Genomic DNA, 22,206 nt, shown 5'->3' on the forward strand with positions numbered 1-22,206 from the left:
AGGGGGGGGGGAGGGGGAGGGGGGGGGAGGTGGGAGGTGGGCACACCACGGTAGCATAGTGGATAGCTCTGTTGCTTCACAGATCCAGGGTCCCAGATTCAATTCCCGGCTTGGGTCACTGTCTGTGCGGAGTTTGCACGTTCTCCCCGTGTCTGCGTGGGTTTCCTCCGGGTGCTCCGGTTTTCTCCCACAGTCCAAAGATGTGCAGGTTAGGTGGTTTGGCCATGCTAAATCGCCCTTGGTGCCCAAAAAGGCTAAGTGGGTTACTGGGTTACGGAGACAAAGGGGATAGGGTGGAGGCGTGGGGCAGATTCGATGGACCGATCAGCCTCCTTCTGCACTGTAAATTCTATGATTCTATGAATCAGAATCACTTGGGTGGTGAAGAGAGTGGGGGAAGCGGGTTGTGTCCATTCTGTGGCCATAGGTAGTCTATTTGCCTGCAGGGGCAGCGGAGACGAGCCAGTTTCTGTTTTCTCCCAGCATCCTTTCCAGCAGCAAGAATACTGGCCCTGAGGCGCTGAAGGGGTATTTGTCATGCCCCAGGGTTCATGAGGAGACTTTTGATAATAATGCTGTTTATAACCTGACCATTCCCTTTCTTGTCCTGCAGTGAAGAAGTCATTCCTGGGCCACAACAAGTCGCTGTGGGGCCCCCTGGAGCTTGTGGAGAAACTTTGTTCTGAAGCCAGCGAAATTGCAGCCAGTGTTCGGGACCTACCAGGGTTAAAGTAAGGATTTAGATTTTGTGTCCTTCAGGAGAGGTGGTAATGTATCTGACTCGTGATCAGGGTTTTAGATCCTGCTTCAAGTCCTGGTCTCAGTTGGAACAATCTTGGCCTGAGTTGGGTGGGACCGCAGCTTCTGCTGCTACTCCTGATAGCTGTACAGTGATTCCAGGGAGAATGGATATGGAGTTAACAGATGAGCTCTAGTATTTGCTCTTCAGGTTCATGGGAATGTTACCGTCGAGGAGGGGGGAGGGGTGAGAGGGAAGGTGGGGAGAAGGATGAGGAGGGGGGAGGTTGACGTTTCAGCAGAACTGGTAGAGATATAACGGGTTTTAAGCAAGTACGAAGCAGGGAAAGTGGGGGGGTGGCGCTGGAACAAAAGCAGAAGGTTAGTGTTTGGGTGGGCACTTCAAGACATAATCTTTGGCACTAACAACATGAGAATTACAAGAAATAAAGAGCACAGTAAGAAGTCTTACAACACCAGGTTAAAGTCCAACAGGTTTGTTTCAAACACGAGCTTTCGGAGCACGGCTCCTTCTTCAGGCTCGTGTTTGAAACAAACCTGTTGGACTTTAACCTGGTGTTGTAAGACTTCTTACTGTGCTCACCCCAGTCCAACGCCGGCATCTCCACATCAAGAAATAAAGAGATAAAGCACAGAGCCCAAATTAAATATTAATGTCTCTATATATGGATTTGAACAACACCTTTGATCATAAATGTTTCTGCAAAGCCATCAAAGAGTGGGAATTCACAGTTGATTGTACATCCAGTAGCTGACCAGGCTGCTCAGCCAAACACCCACCCAATCACACTTTTGCCATGATTTTTATTCCCTCCTTCAAGGTTGGCAGAATGTTTCCTTTTTCTTTAATTAAAAGAAACATTTAGAATACCCAATTCTTTTTTCCACATGGCTAATCCACCTAGCCTGCACATCTTTTTTGGATTGTGGGGCTGAGACCCACGCAGACACTGGGCGAATGTGCAAACTCCATATGGACAGTGACCCGGGACCGGGATTGAACCCAAGTCCGCAGCACTGTGAGGCAGCAGTGCTAATCACTGCGCCTCGGTGTTTTCATACAGTCCTGTCAAAATCAAACTTAAGCTTTGAGGTGTTGAAGTCTTCTGTTCAATATTAGACAATAACAAAACCATGAGAATGAAATTAAGTCCCGACAGGAAGCGGAAATGTAATCATGGTAGCTGTGGGAATCAGAAGTTATTATTGGTTGACGAACTTTCCCAGGAATGGAGATAAAGAACTTGAGGAAAAGATGGGAAGAATTGGAGATGGATCTTGTGAAGGTGAGGCAATAGTGGAAATTTGAACAAAGTTGATAACATTTTCCAATTCTGGGCTAGAGCAGGAAGTGCTGTCATCATTCTGTTGGAACAAAAGTGGGAAGGGAATGGACCTGAGGGATTGGAACAGAGTGTTCCACATAGCCCATGGAAAATCAGGCAGAGCTAGGATGCATATGGCCTCCCATAGTAATGAGGAAGTAGATTCAAAAGGAGGAATTGCAGAATGCAGGGCCATATGCAGCTAGCTGAAAGAGGGTAATGCTGGATGACAACTTTTTTTGCTGAGCTGTAAGTTCTTCGGCCAGTGTGGTACGGGACGGTGGCATTGGGAGATTGGGCATCCCTGACACTATGGCTTGTATTCGACTGGTTAGGCTTTACCCTTGCTGATTGTGCTTTGCATTGGTTAGACACATTTGCTGCATCAACAAGTTGCATTTATGTAGCATCTTTAACATGGTCCTAAGGGGTGTTTGGGGACAGCATCAAACAAAATTTTCCCCTTAGCTATGTGATGGCAGGTGACCAAAAGCTTGGGTAAAGGCTTTATGGAGAGATTTTTAGGAGAGATTTGGGGAAGGATTGACAACACTTGGGACTGGTATAACTGATGGCACCGCCACCGATGTTAAAATTACTAAAACCCTGGATACTCGGGAAGCCAGAATTGGAAGAGCACAGATCTTGGAGCACGGTAAGTCTCCAACTTACCAAGGTAGGAAGGCAATGGAGGAATAGAGGCTGATTAGACTGCGGTTGTTCTCCTTGGAGCAGAGAAGGCTGAGGGGGAACCTGATTGAGGTGTACAAAATTATGAAGGACATGGATAACGTGGATAGGAAGAAACTTTTCCCCTTGGTAGAGGGGGGGGGGGGGGGGGGGGGGGGGGGGGGGGGGGGGGGGTCAGTAACAACGGGACATATTCACATTAAGGGGAAGGAGGCTTAGAGGGATTTGAGGAAAGACCTTTGCATCCAGAGCGTGGTGGGAATCTGGAAATCACTATGAAAGGGTGGCGGAGACAGGAACCCTCAATATTTCTGAGCACTTGAAACACCATAGCGCACAAGGCTACGGTGAGAATAGATAGGTGCTTGATGGCCGGCACCGACACGATGGGTCGATGGGCCTCTTACTGTGCCGTATGACTCTGACTCTATATTACAATGAATTTGAAAACTATAGTAGTTTTGAAAGAATGTTGTGATCCTTCAAAAAAGGAGAAATGGATAGGCTAAGTACAGACCAGTCAACCTAACCTAAATTATTGAACAAAATTCTGAGGGACATTCTGAATCATCATTTGGACTGCATGTTCAAGCAGAGAAAGAATCGAGAGGCAGTGGTGAGGTAGAGCTGGTTGTTATCACCTACGGAACCTGATGTGTTTCGAAGTGATGTCACCAAAGACCAATATGCAAATGTGAAATGGGAGGGGATAAGGATAGACTTTTGGGAGACTCCAGAGGTAACTGTAGAGCAGTTGGATGATGGAGAGGTCTGAGGAGGGAAGGTTTCCCTTTGGCACAGTCACTTAGGAACTTTGGTAAAGGCGGTTTTGATTCCGTGATCGGGGCAGAAACCTGATTGGAAGGATTCAAGTGTAGAACTTCAGGAAGAAGGGACACATTCAACAACTCTGGAGAGCGAAGGTCTGTTGATTGGTGGTTGTCGGCAATGTCAGAGGGGTCATGGGTAGTTTTATTGAGGGGAATAACGACCGCCTCGAGCGAGAGAGAGGACCCTTAATATGAGAAAATATGGGGACAGGAGGGATGTTGGGTGGTTAGCAGTTCGTTGGGAATAGGCTCAGTGGTGTCAGTGATGGATTTCAAGGACAAATGCTTGGAAAAGACATGGTGGTGATGGGACAGAAGTTTATTTTATAAATTTAGGAGTACCCAAATTCATTTTTTCCAATTTAGCGTGGCCAATCCATCTACCATGCACATCTTGGGTTGTGGGGGCGAAACCCACGCAAACACGGGGAGAATATGCAAACTCCACCCGGACAGTGACCCAGAGCCAGGATCGAACCTGGGACCTCGGTGCTGCGATGCCGAGTGCTAACCACTGCGCCACCATGCTGCCTCATGGGACAGAAGTTAGTGAAAGATGTTCATGGCTGGGGAATGGGATAACTTTAGTTGAAAGTTTTGCCTGTGGGCTAGGGAAGTAGGAGAGACAGCTGACTGGGTGCCATCTTGGTGGCAGAAGTCTGATGTTTGTTGGAGGTGGAGATGGACGAGATGGGCATTTGTTGTGCAGAATATAAACTGGAATAGTGAACAATTTTGGCAGAGTTGAAGAGGACCCTAATGTGCTAGGTGGTCCTACCAGCTTTAGGGATGAATGTTTAAACCAGTTGCCTGCCATAGCATTCTAGTGTGTAATCTGGCCTCTTCAATCAAAGGGAACAGAGATTATAGCAGGGATAATAATGGATTAATTGGCCACGGTGGCGACCATTGAGTGAGTGGTCGCATATTTGGCAACTCCTGCTCATGGTGGTCTTTTGTGGCCTTTACGCCGGTTTGTCGCAGGAATTTTGTGGGAAAACAGTGCAGAAGTGAGTGTAATAGAGTGTGACCCCTAGTTTATGGAACTGCAGTCTAGAAGTGCTCGGACAAAAGTGAACCAGCTGGTTGAAGCGCGTGAGGAGTGGTCAATGCACGTGGGGATGGCGGATGGTCAGGGTCTGGCCCTGCTGGCTGAGTGGTCGATGGACCAGTTAGTGAGATTCCTGAATGAGAAGTTCATCCAACAGCGGAAGGAAAGTTCGGAGGACCTGGCCCGGGCGGTGGACTCGATCAAGGCAGTGGTTGACCGCATGGAGTGAGACTGCAGCCCAGGGTCAGGCGGAGCTGGCAGAGTAGCATGAGAACCAGTCCACCTCGATGGCAGCAGCGATTGGGCTGATGCGTGACCAGCAAAAGCGACTGCTGGAGAGAGTGGAGGACCTGGTCTCGGATCGTGGGTCATCCAGAGGGACTCAAAGGATCGGGTGTGTATGTTGGGAAGATGATGGAGAAGCTGCTTGGGGCAGGTGCGTTTGACCAGCCCTTGGAGGATCAGGACAACAGGGCGCTGTGCGCAAACCCCAGGGGGTGAGCCATCGAGGGCGATGGTGGTGTGATTGCAACAGTTCCTGGACAAGGAACGCATCATGAGGTGGGCCAGGCAGACAAGGTGGTGCAGTTGGGAAGGTGCCGAGATTTGGGTGTACCAAGACCTGGGAGCAGAGCTGGTGAAGAGGAGGGCGAGCTTTAATCGGGTCAAGTAGCCCTGTACAAGAAGGGTGTTAAGTTTGGTTTACTGTATCCAGATTGCCTTTCCTAGTAAGGAAGGGATGGGTTGGACAGGTGTTCTATTCGGGTTTAGACTTTAAAACGAGGGGGATGGCGATCTTGGTTAATAAGCGGGTGGCATTCGAGGTGGGGAATATGGAAGCGGACCCGGGGGTTAGATATGTTACGGTTAGTGGGAAACTGGAGGAAATGGCCATGGTATTGGTAAATATATATGCCCCGAACTGGGATGCCAAGTTTGTTATCCGGGTACTGGGGAAGATCCCCGACTGGATTCACATTGACTGATTATGGGGGCGATTTCAATACGGTCCTGGATCCAAGGCTGGACTAGGTCTAGGAAGGTATCAGCTATGGTAAAGGAGCACTGGGGTTCATGGAGAGCGTGGGGAGGGTCAATCCGTGGAGGTATGGGAGACCGAGCAGGAAGGAGTTTCCGTTCTACTCCCATGTGCATATGGTGTATTCCCGGATATACTTTTGTTGTTATGGATGAGATGGGATGCTGAATATTCAGTAATCGTGGTGTCAGGCCACGCCCTGCACTGGGTGGATGTGCTAGTCAGTCAAGGGAAGGCTCAGCACCTGCAGTGGAGGTAGGATGTGGGGGTGTTAGCGGAGGAGGAGGTGTGTGAGCGGGTGAGGGAGATCATTCGGGGGTATATAAGGATCAATGACATGGGTGAGGTTTCGGCGGGGGTGGTTTGGGAGGCATTGAAGGCAGTTATTAGGGGAGAATTCATCTCAATTCGGGCTGATAAGGAGAAGGCTGAATGGGCTGAGTTGGACAGGTTGGAAGGTGAAATTTTAGAGGTGGACAGGCTCCTGAAGGAATGTCAGAGACTGCAAATGGAATTTGGGCTCCTGTCCACAGGGGGGGGGGGGGGGGGGGGGGGGGGGGGTGGAGGGCTGGAGTTCCCGAGGATTGATGAGTTGGTGGAGGATTTGGGAGCCCCAATTGGGCTGGGGAGGTAATAGACTGATTGGGGGTGCTGCAATCGGGTAAAACCCCCGGACCAGACGGATACTCGGTTGAGTTTTATAAAATGTTTTCCGGGCTGTAGGTCTTTTAATGAGTCAACGGAGCTGCGAATGCTGCCCCCAATGTTATCGCAGGCATTGATTTCCCTTATTTTGGAGCGGTATAAGGATCCAGAGAGCTGTGGGTCGTATAGGCCAATCTCGCTGCTGAATGTAGATGCGAAATTGCTGGCAAAGATCCTGGCCACACGTAAAGAGGATTGTGTTCCGGGGGTAATAGGGGAGGACCAGACGGGATTTATGAATGGATGACACCTGGCGTCCAACATTAGGTGGCTCCTAAATATAATAATGATGCCTGCGGAGGAGCATGAGGTAGAGGTGGTGGTGGCCATGGATGCAGAGAAGGCCTTTGATCGGGTGGAGTGGGAGTATTTGTGGGATGTCCTGTGAAGGTTTGGGCAGGGATTTGTGGGTCGGGTTCAGTTGCTATATCGGGCACCGTTGGCGAATGTAAGGACGAACCGGGTTCGATCAGAATACTTTAGTCTGTATCGGGGGTCAAGACAGGGATGTCCACTCTTCTCTTTCCCCCCCCCCCTTCTGTTTGCCCTGGCCATAGAGCCTTTGGCAATGGCCCTGAGAGCATCGAATATTTGGCGGGGATAGTGAGAGAGGGGGGGGGTTGAGTATAGGGTCTCTCTCTACGCGGATGATTTGCTCCTTTATATAACAGACCCGTTGGAGGGAATTGCAGGAATTATGGGGATACTGGAGGAATTTGGCTGGTTCTCGGGTTACAAACTGAATATGGGCAAGAGTGAGGTTTTTGTGAACCAGGTGAGGGGACAGGGGGAGATGCCGTTCAAAGTGGTGGGAGGGCGTTTCAGGTGCCTGGGGATTCAAGTGGCAAAGGACTGGGGTCAGCTTCATAAACTAAATTTGGGCAGGTTGATTGAGCACATGAAAGGGGACTCCCGCTGTCATTGGCGGGGAGAGTACAGACTGTGAAGATGACAGTCCTCCTGAGATTGCTGTTCATGTTTCAGTGTCTTCCAATCTTCATCCCGAAGGCATTTTTTAGGACATTGAATGTGGCGATCTTGGGTTTTATATGGGCCGGAAGAGACCCGAGGGTGAAGAAGTCCTTCTTGAGGGGGGGGACTGATGAATTAGTACTGGGCGGCCAATATATCGATGGTTAGGAAATGGGTAGAGGGGAAGGGTCTGTGTGGGAACGAGTGGAGATGGCATCTTGCAAGGGCATGAATCTGAGGTCTTTGGTAACCGTGCCGACTCGGTACTCCACAAGCCCAGTGGTAGTGGCAGCCCTGAGTGTGGGGGCAATGGAGGCAGCACATGAGACTGGAGGGGGCGTCGGTTTGATCACCAATTAGTGATGATCACCGGGGGAGCTGGATGGGGGCTTTAGGAGGTGGCAGCGGGCAGGGAGTGAGAAATTTGGGGATCTCTTCATTGAGGAGAGTTTCCCGAGCTTGAAGGAGCTAGAGGAGGAGTTTGAGTTGCTGGGTGGGAACAGGTTCCAGTACCTGCAGGTACGGGATTTTGTTTGGAGGCAGTTCCCGAGTTTCCCTCGCCTCCCACTACAGGATGAGGTTATGTCAAAACCAGTGGTTGGGGAGGGGAGGGTTTCGGAAATATATAAGGAACTGATGGAGTAGGAAGGGGTTACAGTTGGGGAGGTGAAGAGGAAGTGGGGGGGAAGAGCTGGGAGGGGAGTTGGAAGTTGGGTTATGGGAGGAGGCCCTGAAAAGAGTCAATTCATCCTTGTCGTGTCCCAGACTTAGCCTGAATCAGTTCAAGGTGGTCCGCAGGGCTCCCATGACTGTGGCCCGGATGAGCAGGTTTTTTGAGGAGATGGCGAACAGGTGTGGGCGGTATGGGGGATGACCTGCGAACCATGTGCATATGTTTTGGACGTGTCCGAGGCTGAGGGGATTTTCAGATGTCATGTCAAAGGTCTTGGAAGGGAGGGTGATTCTGAGTCCAGAAATGGCAATATTTGGAGAGTCGAAAATCCGGGAGCCCAGTGCGGGGAAGGGAGGCCGACGTTTTGGCCTTTGCCTCCCTGGTGGCCCAGAGACAGATTTTGCTGGGATGGACAGACTCCGAGCCTCCAAAGTCGGGGGTTTGGATCAATGCCATGGCAGGGTTTCTGAGGCTAGAGAAAATTGAGTTTGCCGTAAGGGGTTCATTACAGGGGTTCACTTGGAGGAGGCAGCCGTTCATCGACTTCTTCAAGGAGAATTGACCGTCAGCAGGAGTGGCGGGGTGGAGGCATGGAAATGTCGAATAAGGGCAAGGAATCTAATGTATGGGTAGTTAGGGTTGGGGGAGTCAGGTATGTTGTGGGGTTTTTGCATGTGTTGGATATCACTGTTTAAAATGTAAAAACATTTTTATATCTCAATAAAATATTTTCTTAAAGAAATGTCTTTGAGTAAAGGAAGACCAAAGGCTAGAAATATGAAAATGGTGTTATAAGTGATTTGGGAGAAGGTTTTTGAGAGAAGGGTGGACACAGAACAAAGTACGGCTGGGGGGGGGGGGGGGGGGGGGGGGGGGTGGTACGGTTGGAGAGTGATGCAGGGAAGTGATAAGAAATGGCCTGACCTGTTTTTGACATGATGGGACTAGTGAGGGCACAGCATAAATGACATTATTCGAAGAAGGGCAGTGGAGTGTTATCCCTGATATCTTGGCCAATACTTATCCCTCAATCAACATCTCAAAATCTGGTTGCTATTGCATTGTTGTTGTGGGATCTTCCTGTGTGCGTATTGGCTGCTACGTTCCCTCCATTACAACAATGTCTACATTTCAGAAATACTTCATTGGCTGTAAAGCACTTTGGAACATCCAGTGGTCGTGAAAGGCGCATTAGAAATGTGTCTTTTTCTTTGTAGTTCAAGTTCAAACTTCAAGATACCTCAGCAACAAAGAGTCACCATTGTCATGTGAGAGTACCTTTAAGAAATAGATGTTTAAGCAATGTACCTTTAAGAAATGGAGCAGCTCATATTACTGAAGGTATGCCAGAGGGGGGAGCTCAGCTGAGATCACTTCTGCTTTTTCTGCTTTTAGTTTCAGTTTGAGAAAGCAGCTGAAAAGCGCCTGGCTGGTTTGCTGTGAGCTGTTTTGAAAGGAGAAAGCCAGTTTTGAGAAAAAAGCTTGGGTATGTCTGTGTTTGCAGTGAGCTGGACCTGCTGTGATCATTGCCAGGAAAGAATATCTCTGAATCATTTGGGCGATTTAAACTCATAATAGTAATGTATTTAACCTGATGTGTTTCTGTTTAAAGGTGTTAAGTCTTTTGGAGGTTTGAAGGAACATTTTGAGGAATTATTTGGTGTTGTATTATTTGAAGAAAGGGGTGTTAAGAGATCCAATGTTTATTTAAGAAGGTTAAGTTGAATTCATGGAATAGACATTGTTTTGTATTTAAAAACCCACGTGTCCATAATTGTAGTACCACACCTGGAGAACAAGCCGTGTGCTTCAAAAGCAACAATACATTAAAGGGAGAGGTTGGTTGAACTCCATGATACATTTTGGGGTTCTGAAAACGCCGCTCCCACAACAATTGGGGGCTCAAGGGGGATAAAAGTCTATCTATTGGATTGGCTTTTGTGAACTTAAAGACAGTGAAGGATTAGATAGAGATAGAGAAATACAGCACAGAACAGGCCCTTCGGCCCACGATGTTGCGCCGAACTTTTGTCCTAGGTTAATCAAGAATTTTGGACAATTTTTCATGGCCAATCCACCCAACCTGCACATCTTTGGACTGTGGGAGGAAACTGGAGTACCCGGAGGAAAACCACGCAGTCACGGGGAGGATGTGCAGACTCCGCACAGACAGTGACCCAAGTCGAAATCGAACTTGGGACCCTGGAGCTGTGAAGCAATTGTGCTATCCACAATGCTACCGTGCTTCCCTTAAGAAGTTAACCTACACTCCATTATTCTACCCTAATCCATGTACCTATCCAATAGCCGCTTGAAGGTCCCTAACTTTTCCGACTCAACTACTTCCACAGGCAGTGCATTCCATGCCCCCACTACTCTCTGGGTAAAGGGCCTACCTCTGACATCCTCTCTATATCTTCCACCATTTATCTTAAATTTATGTCCCCTTGTAATGGTGTGTTCCACCCGGGGAAAAAGTCTCTGACTGTCTACTCTATCTATTCCCCTAATCATCTTATAAACCTCTATCAAGTCGCCCCCTCATCCTTCTCCGTTCTAATGAGAAAAGGCCTAGCACCCTCAACCTTTCCTCATATGACCTACTCTCCATTCCAGGCAACATCCTGGTAAATCTCCTTTGCACCTTTTCCAAAGCTTCCACATCCTTCCTAAAATGAGGTGACCAGAACTGCACACAGTACTCCAAATGTGGCCTGAGCAAGGTTTTGTACAGCTGCATCATCACCTCACGGCTCTTAAATTCAATTTAATCCCTCTGCTAATGAACGCTAGCACACCATAGGCCTTCTTCACAGCTCTATCCACTTGAGTGGCAACTTTCAAAGATCTATGAACATAGACCCCAAGATCTCTCTGCTCCTCCACATTGCCAAGAACCCTACCATTAACCCTGTATTCCCCATTCATATTTGTCCTTCCAAAATGGACAACCTCACACTTGTCAGGGTTAAACTCCATCTGCCACTTCTCAGCCCAGCTCTGCATTCTATCTATGTCTCTTTGAAGCCGACAACAGCCCTCCTCACTATCCACAACTCCACCAATCTTCGTATCATCTGCAAATTTACTGACCCAACCTTCAACTCCCTCATCCAAGTCGTTAATGAAAATCACAAACAGCAGAGGACCCAGAACTGATCCCTGTGGTACGCCACTGATAACTGGGCTCCAGGCTGAATATTTGCCATCCACCACCACTCTCTGTCTTCTATCGGTTAGCCAGTTTGTTATCCAACTGGCCAAATTTCCCACTATCCCATGCCTCCTTACTTTCTGCATAAGCCTACCATGGGAAACCTTATCAAATGCTTTACTAAAATCCATGTACACTACATCCACTGCTTTACCTTCATCCACATGCTTGGTCACCTCCTCAAAGAAGTCAATAAGACTTGCAAGGCAAGACTTACCCCTCACAAATCCGTGCTGACTATCCCTAATCAAGCAGTGTCTTTCCAGATGCTCAGAAATCCTATCCCTCAGTACCCTTTCCATTACTTTGCCTACCACCGAAGTAAGACTAACTGGCCTGTAATTCCCAGGGTTATCCCTATTCCCTTTTTTGAACAGGGGCACGACATTCGCCACTCTCCATTCCTCTGGTACCACCCCTGTTGACAGCGAGGACGAAAAGATCATTGCCAACGGCTCTGCAATTTCATTTCTTGCTTCCCCTAGAATCCTTGGATATATCCCGTCAGGCCCGGGGGACTTGTCTATCCTCAAGTTTTTCAAAACGCGCAACACATCTTCCTTCGTGACAAGTATCTCCTCAAGCTTATCAGTCTGCTTCACGCTGTCCTCTCCAACAATATGGCCCCTCTCTTTCTTTTGTAAATACTGAAGAAAAATACTTGTTCAAGACCTCTCCTATCTGCTCAGACTCAATACACAATCTCCCGCTACTGTCCTTGATCGGACCTACCCTCGCTCTAGTCATTCTCATATTTCTCACATATGTGTAAAAGGCTTGGGGTTTTCCTTGATCCTACCCGCCAAAGATTTTTCATGCCCTCTCTTAACTCTCCTAATCCCTTTCTTCAGTTCCCTCCTGGCTATCTTGTATCCCTCCAGCGCCCTGTCTGAACCTTATTTATTCAGCCTTACATAAGTCGCCTTCTTCCTCTTTTTTTTTAAAATAATTTTTATTGAAATTTTTCGATACAAACATTTACCCCTACTACATTTTAAATTATAACACAACAAATCCCCCCTGGAATATCCTCCCCACGCCCTCCCCCCGCGCGCACCCCCCCCCGCGCTACCAGTCTAGCAACCAAACCGTTTTTTCCTTTCTGCCGATGGCCTCGGGCAGTCATTGCCCGCGACCCCCCGCTGACGTGCTCCCTTCGTTGCTATCCCCCCCCCCCCCCCCTCCCCCCCCCCCCCCCCCCCCCCCTTCTCCCCGGGTTGCTGCTGTTTCGGCCTCCAGTTCCTATCTCTGATCCAGAAAGTCAAGGAAGGGCTGCCACCGCCGGAAGAACCCCCGTACCGACCCTCTCAGGGCGAATTTGATTCTTTCCAATTGGATGAAGCTTGCCATGTCGTTTAACCAGGTGTTAACACTTGGTGGCCTTGTGTCCCTCCACTGAATCAAGATCCTTCTCCGAGCTACCAAGGACGCAAAGGCCAATATTCCGGCCTCCCCTGCCTCTTGTACTCCTGGCTCCACCCCAACCCCAAAAATCGCTAGCCCCCACCCTGGTTTGACCCTGGTTCCCACCACTCTCGATACCGTCCCCGCCACCCCCTCCCAGAACTCTTCCAGTGCCGGACACATCCAGAACATATGTACATGGTTCGCAGGGCTTCCCGAACACCTAACACACCTGTCCTCACCCCCGAAGAACCGACTCATCCTAGTCCCCGTCATATGGGCTCTATGCAGCACCTTAAATTGGATGAGGCCCAACCTTGCGCACGACGACGACGAATTGACCCTCTCTAAGGCATCCGCCCATGTCCCATCTTCTATCTGCTCTCCCAGCTCCGCTTCCCACTTGTCTTTCAGCTCCTCTATCGATACCTCCTCCACCTCCTGCATTATTTTGTAGATGTCCGAGACCTTCCCTTCTCCGACCCAGACCCCTGACAGCACCCTATCACTCACCCCTCTATCGGGAAGCAAGGGAAATCCTTCCACCTGTCGTCTGGCAAATGCCTTCACCTGCAGGTATCTAAACGTGTTCCCCGGGGGGAGCTCAAATTTCTCCTCCAGCTCTCCCAGGCTCGCAAACCTCCCCTCTATGAACATGTCCCTCAGTTGCCTGATGCCCGCCCTGTGCCAGCTCTGGAATCCCCCGCCAGTGTTCCCCGGGACAAATCTGTGGTTCCCTCTCAGTGGCGCCGCCATCAGACCCCCCACTTCCCCCCTGTGTCGCCTCCACTGCCCCCAGATTTTAAGGGTGGCCGCCACTACCGGACTCGTGGTATACCTTGTGGGGGGGAGCGGCCATGGTGCCGTTACTAGCGCCCCCAGGCTTGTATTGCCGCAGGACGCCCTCTCCATACGTTTCCAAGCTGCCCCCTCCCCCTCCATCACCCACTTGCGCACCATCGATGCGTTCGCCGCCCAGTAGTATCCAGAAAGATTGGGTAGCGCTAATCCTCCACTGTCCCTACTCCGTTCCAAGAAAATCCTTCTCACTCTAGGGGTGCCATGTGCCCACACATAGCCCATAATGCTGCTAGTTACCTTCTTGAAGAAGGCCCTGGGGAGAAAGATGGGCAAGCACTGGAACAGAAACAAGAACCTCGGGAGGACCGTCATTTTGACTGACTGCACCCTCCCTGCTAGCGACAGCGGTACCATGTCCCACCTCTTGAACTCCTCCTCCATCTGCTCCACCAGCCTTGAAAAGTTCAGCTTGTGGAGGGTCCCCCAGTTCCTTGCCACCTGCACCCCTAAGTACCTGAAGCTCTTTACTGCTCTCTTAAAGGGGAGCCGCCCAATTCCCTCCCCCTGATCTCCCGGGTGTATCACAAAGACCTCACTTTTACCCACATTTAATTTATATCCCGAAAAGTCCCCAAACTCCGCTAGTATTTCCATTACCTCCGGCATTCCCCCTTCCGGGTCTGCCACATACAACAACAAATCATCCGCATAGAGTGGCCTTCTTCCTCTTAACAAGACATTCAACCTCTCTTGTCAACCATGGTTCCCTCACTCGACCATCTCTTCCCTGCCTGACAGGGACATACATATCAAAGACAGTACCTGTTCCTTGAACAAGTTCCACATTTCACTTGTGTCCTTCCCTGACAGCCTATGTTCCCAACTTCTGCACTTCAATTCTTGTCTGACAGCATTGTATTTACCCTTCCCCCAATTGTAAACCTTGCCCTGTTGCACGCACCTATCCCTCTCCATTGCTAAAGTGAAAGTCACAGAATTGTGGTCACTACCTCCAAAATGCTCCCCCACTAACAAATCTATCACCTGCCCTGGTTCATTACCAAGTACCAAATCCAATATGGCCTCCCCTCTGGTCGGACAATCTACATACTGTGTTAGAAAAGCTTCCTGGACACACTGCACAAACACTACCCCATCCAAACTATTTGATCTAAAGAGTTTCCACTGAATGTTTGGGAAGTTGAAGTCACCCATGACTACTACCCTGTGACTTCTGCACCTTTCCAAAATCTGTTTCCCAATCTGTTCCTCCACATCTCTGCTGCTATTGGGGGGCCTATAGAAAACTCCCAACAAGGTGACTGCTCCTTTCCTATTTCTGACTTCAACCCATATTACCTCAGTAGGCAGATCCCCCTCGAACTGCCTTTCTGCAGCTGTTATACTATCCCTAATTAACAATGCCACCCCCCCCCCCCCCCCCCCCACCTCTTTTACCATCCTCCCTAATCTTGTTGAAACATCTATAACCAGGGACCTCCAACAACCATTTCTGCCCCTCTTCTATTCAAGTTTCCGTGATGGCCACCACATCGTAGTCCCAAGTACCGATCCATGCCTTAAGTTCACCCACCTTATTCCTGATGCTTCTTGCATTAAAGTATACACACTTCAACCCATCTCCTTGCCTGCAAGTACTCTCCTTTGCCATTGTTACCTTCCCCACTGCATCACTACGTGCTTTGGCGTCCTGACTATTGTCTTCCTTAGTTGCTGGACTACAGATCCGGTTCCCATTTCCCTGCCAAATTAGTTTAAACCCTCCCGCAGAGTACTAGAAAACCTCCCCCCCCAGGATATTGGTGCCCCTCTGGTTCAGATGCAACCCGTCCTGCTTGTACAGGTCCCACCTTCCCCAGAATGCGCTCCAATTATCCAAATACCTGAAACCCTCCCTCCTACACCATTCCTGCAGCCACGTGTTCACTGCACTCTCTCCCTATTCCTAGCCTCGCTATCACGTGGCACCGGCAACAAACCAGAGATGACAACTCTGTCTGCCCTGGCCTTTAACTTCCAGCCTAACTCCCTAAACTTGTTTATTACCTCCACATCCTTTTTCCTACCTACATCGTTGGTACCAATGTGCACCACGACTTCTGGGTGCTCACCCTCCCCCTTCAAAATCCTGAAGACACGATCTGAGACATCCCTGGCCCTGACACACGGGAGGCAACATACCTTTCGGGAGTCTCACTCACAACCACAGAATCTCCTATCTATTCCCCTAACCATTGAATCTCCTATTACTATTGCTTTTCTCTGCTCCCCCCCTTCCCTTCTGAGTCCCAGAGCCAGACTCCGTGCCAGAGACCTGGCCGCTGGGGCCTTCCCCGGTAGGTCATCCCCCCCAACAGCATCCAAAACGGTATACTTGTTTTGAAGGGGAACGGCCACGAGGGATCCCTGCACTGTCTGCCTGTTAGTTTTCTTTCCCCTGACTGTAATCCAGCTACTCTTGTCCAGTACCTTTGGTGTGGCTACCTCCCTGTAACTCTTCTCTATAACCCCCTCTGCCTCCCGGATGATCCGAAGTTCATCCAGCTCCAGCTCCAGTACCTTAACACGGTCTCTGAGGAGCTGGAGTTGGGTGCACTTCCCGCAGGTATAGTCAGTGGGGACACCAGTGGTTTCCCTCACCACCCACATCCTACAGGAGGAGCATGCAACTGCCCTAGCCTCCATCCCCTCTTACTTTACAGAATTAGCTGCCCCTTGGACCAACTGGACCTCCGCCCTCCGACTCTACTTCCAGTCAGCTGTACTCTAAACGCTTGGCTCCCTTCACGCTCTTTGATGAATATAGGAAATGAAATGTAAGGAGCACCTTACTCCCTCCTCACCTAACTCCCTCAGTCACCAAACTCTCACTGTAGCACTCAAATGCCACAAGCTCAGCCCCCCTCAGTCACCAAACTCTCACTGTGGCACTCAAATGCCACAAGCTCAGCACTCAGTGCAAACAAAGTCTACACTGTAACTAGCTCCTATTTATACTGTGACTCTAGCTTCTGAAAACTGGCGTAATCCAATTAACTAATTAACAAGCTCCAGCTGCAAGTAAGTCCAAGTACAACCTTGTTTAAAGCTGATTCAAAATTCACCTTCTTATCGACCAAACAGCAACTTTTAAGTTAATTAACTAAATAAAAGAAATACTAGACTTTAAATAAAAATGAACCCTTATACTCCCTCAGTCACCAAACTCTCACTGTAGCACTCAAATGCCACAAGCTCAGCACTCCAGTGCTTTTCCGGTGTGGGTTAGTTTAAGTGGGAAGAGTGTTGTGAACAATGGCTCTTTCAGAGGCTCAGAAGTTTTTGGGGGTGGAGCATGTCACACGCAGTACCTTACGGACAGAGACGAAAAGCAGACCGTTAGGTTTGACAAAAACATTGCAGTTAACATTACCTGACAAAATGTGAAAAGATGAGGTAATTATGGCAGTGGTTAAGCATTTAAAGTTGCCTGAGATAGAGTCTGACTCATTGGAAATGGCAAAAATTCAGTTGCAAATTAAACAAAGGGAACATGAGAGAATTAAAGTGGCTTGAATATGAAAGAGAGAGAGAAGAAAAAGAAAGGGAGATACAGATCAGGGAAAAAGATAGAGAGGGAGTTTGAACTTCGGAAAATGGCCATGAAACATGAAAGTCAATTAAAATTGGCAGACATAACGGGAAACGTACAGTTGGGTGATAGTGATGAGGATAGTGAGAAAGAGCATCATAGTCGAAGCCTTGGTGGGAATCTATTTAAATATGTCCAAGCATTGCCAAGGTTTGATGAGAAGGAAATGGAAGCCTTTTTCATTTCATTTGAGAAGGTAACTAAACAAATGAAATGGCCACAGGACATGTGGGTATTACTGATTCAAACAAAGTTTGTAGGTAGAGTTTGTGAAGTGTTTGCATCACTACTGGAGGAGGTATCTGGAACGTATGAGGAGGTGAAGAAATCCATCTTAAGTGCATATGAGCTAGTGCCTGAAGCTTACAAAGGTGTAGAAATTTAAGGAACGAATTTGGTCAAACATACATGGAGTTTGAAAGGCTGAAGCAGAGTAATTTTGATAGGTGGATAAGAGCTTTGAAAATAGACCAAACGTATGAAGCTCTGAGTAATTATACTTTTGGAGGAGTTAAAAAATTCAATTCCTGATGTAGTGAGAACTCATGTGGAAGAACAGAGGGTTAAAACTGCAAGATTAGCAGCAGAAATGGCAGATGAAGGGATCCAATGTTTATTTAAGAAGGTTAAGTTGAATTCATGGAATAGACATTGTTTTGTGTTTAAAAACCCACGTGTCCATAATTGTAGTACCACACCTGGAGAACAAGCCGTGTGCTTCAAAAGCAACAATACATTAAAGGGAGAGGTTGGTTGAACTCCATGATACATTTTGGGGTTCTGAAAATGCCGCTCCCATAACAATATGCGTAAGAATTTTGCACTTAATGAAAGGTTAGATTGTATCTGAACCTCCCCCTGCTCAAATCCTGCTGAAGCTCTCATCTTTTTTAAGACACTTCCCTGCCCAGCCTTCCACACTCTCATCAATTCGAGCTCATCCAAAGCTCTGCAACCCGTATCCTACCTCACATCAAGTTCTGTTTCCCACATCACGCCCTAGCCCTTTGTGATTAAGCTTTTCACTGTTATCCCCTGTGGACCTAGGATTTCTCTGGGATGTTTATGATTTTGCTAACTACTTCCATACAGGAGGATGACGTCCTCACAGTGACCAATTTCACGCTGTCCAAATTGTCTGAATTGTATTGCCGTCCACCCCAGTTTAGACAATTGTATCTGATCTGGAGCTGAACCTTCAAAAGGTGCCTGCCAATCCAAGAGCCGTGGATTGCTGATTTCAAAACTAAGATTCTTTGGATGGAAGTACGCCAGTGGGCTAGATAGAGCTGATTGAGAGGTGTGCCTCAGGAGAGTCAGGTTTATTAGCAGTAGGGGCAGGCAATTGTTCAGTGGATTTTGGTGAATGTTGACTCATTGGAGAAATGGGCTTCGGTGGAGAGTTAAAAGGAAGAAACTTTGTTTTTACGGGCAAGTTGAATTATGATGAGCTGAATCCAGTTCAGGAGTGCTAAAGGCACAAACGGAAAGTGCTGGAAAAACTCCGTAGCTCGAGCAGTATCTGTGGAGAGAGAAACAGTTAACAACTCAAGTCCAATAGCCAGGCAGAGCTGGGCCTAATGTCCTTGCGGGGCTGTCATGTGAGAGTACCTTTAAGAAATGGGTGTTTATATAAATATCTGTAGTGAGAGTACCTTTAAGAAATGGGTGTTTATTATTGCAGTGATGTCAGAGTGGGTGGAGCTGGGCTGTCTGTCAGCTTTTTGCTTTCGTTTTAGACTGTTTGCTGCAGGGTGTGTTTTAGTTTCGTTTTCAGTGTTGGAGTTGAAGCCAGACAGAGCAGGTGTACTGCTGTTCTCTCTGCCATGAAAAGACTATCTCTTGATCGTTTGGTGAATTCAGAATTATAAATGTTTTCAGTAGCGACTTAAACCTGATGTGCTTCTGTTAAAGGTTATGTTTTTGTAAGTCTTCTGGATGTTACTTAGTGTTGTACTATTTGGGGGTTGTATTTGAATTAAGGGTTGCGTTTTAAAACGGTTAACTTGAGTTCATAGAATAAACATAGTTTTGCTTTTAAAAAATACATTTCCATTTCTGCTGTACCACACCTGTAGAGTGGGCCGTGTGCTCCCCATAACCACAATCTATTAAAAGTTGTGGGTCACGTGAACTCCATGATACACTGGGGTTATCTAAACCCTGGCCCTGTAACAGGGCTTTCGCCAGTTCTGTTGGAGAGCATTTAAACTAGTGTGGAAGGGGGAGGGATCCATACGTCAGATTCAGATCAGGAAAATGGAAGTAGAACATTAGCCAGTGGTATAAAAGATGTAGTGATAAACTTGGAATTGCACGAGAAGTAAAGATTGAAAAGTGGCCAAGGGAAAATGGTGGAGTTAAACTTCAATGCAAGGAGTATTACAAACAAGGTAGATGAGTTGAGGGCACAAATAGACACATGGCAGCAGGATGTCATTGCTACAATGGACGTCTGGTTAAAGGAGGGACAAAATTGGCAACTCAATGAGCCTGGCTATAGAGTCTTGAGATCTAGGAATGGTTGCCATCTCCTGAAAAACCCCTGCACTGACCCCCTTAGGGAAAATTGCACCCTCTCCAATTTAATAAACCCCGCCATATCGTTGACCCAGGCCTCCACACTTGGGGGCCTCTCATCCTTACACTGAAGAAGAATCCTCTGCCGGGCTCCTAGGGACGCAAAGGCCAGAACACTGGCCTCTTTCACCTCCTGCACTCCCGGCTCCACTGCAACCCCAAATATTGCGGGTCCCCAGCCTGGATTGACCTTGGATCCTACCACCCTCGATACCGTCCTTGCCACCCCCTTCCAAAATTCCCCCAGCGCTGGGCATGCCCAGAACATATGGACATGGTTTGCTGGGGTCCCTGAGCACCTAATACACCTGTCCTCGGTCCCAAAAAACCGGCTCATCCTTGTCCCGGTCATATGAGCCCTATGCAGTACCTTAAACTGTATGAGGCTAAGCCTCGCACACGAAGAGGAGGAGTTCACCCTTTCTAGGGCATCCGCCCACGTCCCCTCCTCAATCTCCTCACACAGCTCCTCCTCCCATTTATCTTTCAGCTCCTCCACCGAGGCCTCGTCTACCTCCTGCATCACCTGGTACACTTCCGAGATCCTCCCCTCTCCAACCCATACCCTCGAGAGCACCCTGTCCTGAACCCCACGCGGCGGCAGCAGAGGGAACCCTGCCACCTGCCGCCTGACAAACACCCTTACTTGCATGTACCTAAAGGTGTTCCCCGGGGGAAGCCCAAACTTCCCCTCCAGCTCACCCAGGCTCGCAAACTTCCCGTCTATGAACAGGTCCCCCAGCCTCCTGACACCTGCCCTGTGCCAACTCAGGAACCCGCCATCAATTCTCCCCGGAACAAACCGGTGCTTCCCCCGTATCGGGGACCCCATCGAGGCCCCCACCTCCCTCCTGTGCCGCCTCCATTGCCCCCAAATCTTGAGGGTAGCTGCCACCACCGGGCTCGTGGTATACCTCGTCGGAGGGAGCGGCAGCGGCGCCGTTACCAGCGCATCCAGGCTCGTACCCACACAGGATGCCATCTCCATCCTCTTCCATGCTGCCCCCTCCCCGTCCATTACCCACTTACGCACCATCGGTTTTGCCAGTATGTTAATGGTACAAGTTAGTTAAGGGAAAAAGTACCTCCGCTCATTGGGTTTGTCACTGGGTGAGTGGAGTAGGTGATAAAGTGGCAAAAGGAATTTAACACAAGTGTGAGGTCATGCATTTAGGAAGGTCAAACAGTTGTAGGGAGGACACAATAAATGGGAATATACTAAGAGGGGTCGATAAAGTGAAAAATCTCGGCATACAATAATATTCTTTATTATTGTCACAAGTCGACTTCCATTAACACTGCAATGAATTTACTGTGAAAAGCCCTTAGTTGCCACACTCCGGCACCCGTTTGGGTACGCTGAAGGAGAATTTAGAATGTCCAATTCACCTAACAGCACGCTTTTGGACTATGGGAGGAAATCGGAGCACCCGGAGGAAACCCAAGCAGACACTGGGAGAATGTGCACACTCCGCACAGACAGTGACCCAAGCCGGGAATCAGACCTGGGACCCTGGAGCTGTGAAGCGTTATGCTAACCACTGTACTACCGTGCTACACGTACACGTGTCCCTAAAGGCAGTAGTTAAAGTAGACAAAGTTTGTAAAGAAAGCATATAGAATGCTATCCTTCACTGACAGGTGTGGAATATAGAAGCAAGGATATAATGTTGGAATTGTATGAAACACTGGTGAGGCCACAACTGGAGTATTGTGTCCAGTTCTGGTCACCACATCACAGGGTGCAATTGCTCTGCAGAGAGTGCAGAGGAGGTTAACGAGGTTTACAAGAATGTTGCCAGGGCTAGAAAAGTGTAGATACAAGGAGAGATTGGATAGGTTGGGGTTATTTTCCTTGAAACAAAGAAGGCTGACAAAGGGTGATTTTATTGAGGTGTACAAAATTATGAGGGGATGAGATGAAGTGGACAGGATAAAATTGGTTCCCTTGGTGAATCCTAGAACCAGGGGACATAGATTCAAAATAAGCGGCAGAAGATGTAGAAGGAACATGAGGAAGAACTTATTTTATGCAGGGGATAGTGGGAGTCTGGGATTCATTGTCCGAGTTGGTGGAGGGAGAGACCCTAAACTCTTTGAAAATGTACCTGGATCTGCACCTTAGAACATAGAACATAGAACATAGAACGATACAGCGCAGTACAGGCCCTTCGGCCCTCGATGTTGCACCGACATGGAAAAAAAATCTAAAGGCCATCTAACCTACACTATGCCCTTATCATCCATATGCTTATCCAATAAATTTTTAAATGCCCTCAATGTTGGCGAGTTCACTACTGTTGCAGGTAGGGCATTCCACGGCCTCACCACTCTTTGCGTAAAAAACCCACCTCTGACCTCTGTCCTATATCTATTACCCCTCAATTTAAGGCTATGTCCCCTCGTGCTAGCCACCTCCATCCGCGGGAGAAGGCTCTCGCTGTCCACCCTATCTAACCCTCTGATCATTTTGTATGCCTCTATTAAGTCACCTCTTAACCTTCTTCTCTC

General features: G+C 48.5%; 1 protein-coding gene across 1 annotated transcript in view; it reads left to right on the forward strand.

Moving 5' to 3' along the window:
• Window positions 1–609: 609 nt before the first annotated feature.
• Window positions 610–22,206, forward strand: part of rufy2 (RUN and FYVE domain containing 2) — a gene marked incomplete at its 5' end in the record, with an annotated part of 91,728 nt that continues 70,131 nt past the window's right edge. Inside the window, one exon of the mRNA XM_038774026.1 lies at window positions 610–731. Coding sequence (XP_038629954.1) covers window positions 610–731 — 122 coding nt within the window. The remainder of the gene's footprint in view (window positions 732–22,206) is intronic.

This window comes from Scyliorhinus canicula, chromosome 16 (genome assembly GCF_902713615.1).
Source record: "Scyliorhinus canicula chromosome 16, sScyCan1.1, whole genome shotgun sequence".
In the NCBI taxonomy this organism is placed as follows: Eukaryota; Metazoa; Chordata; class Chondrichthyes; order Carcharhiniformes; family Scyliorhinidae; genus Scyliorhinus; species Scyliorhinus canicula.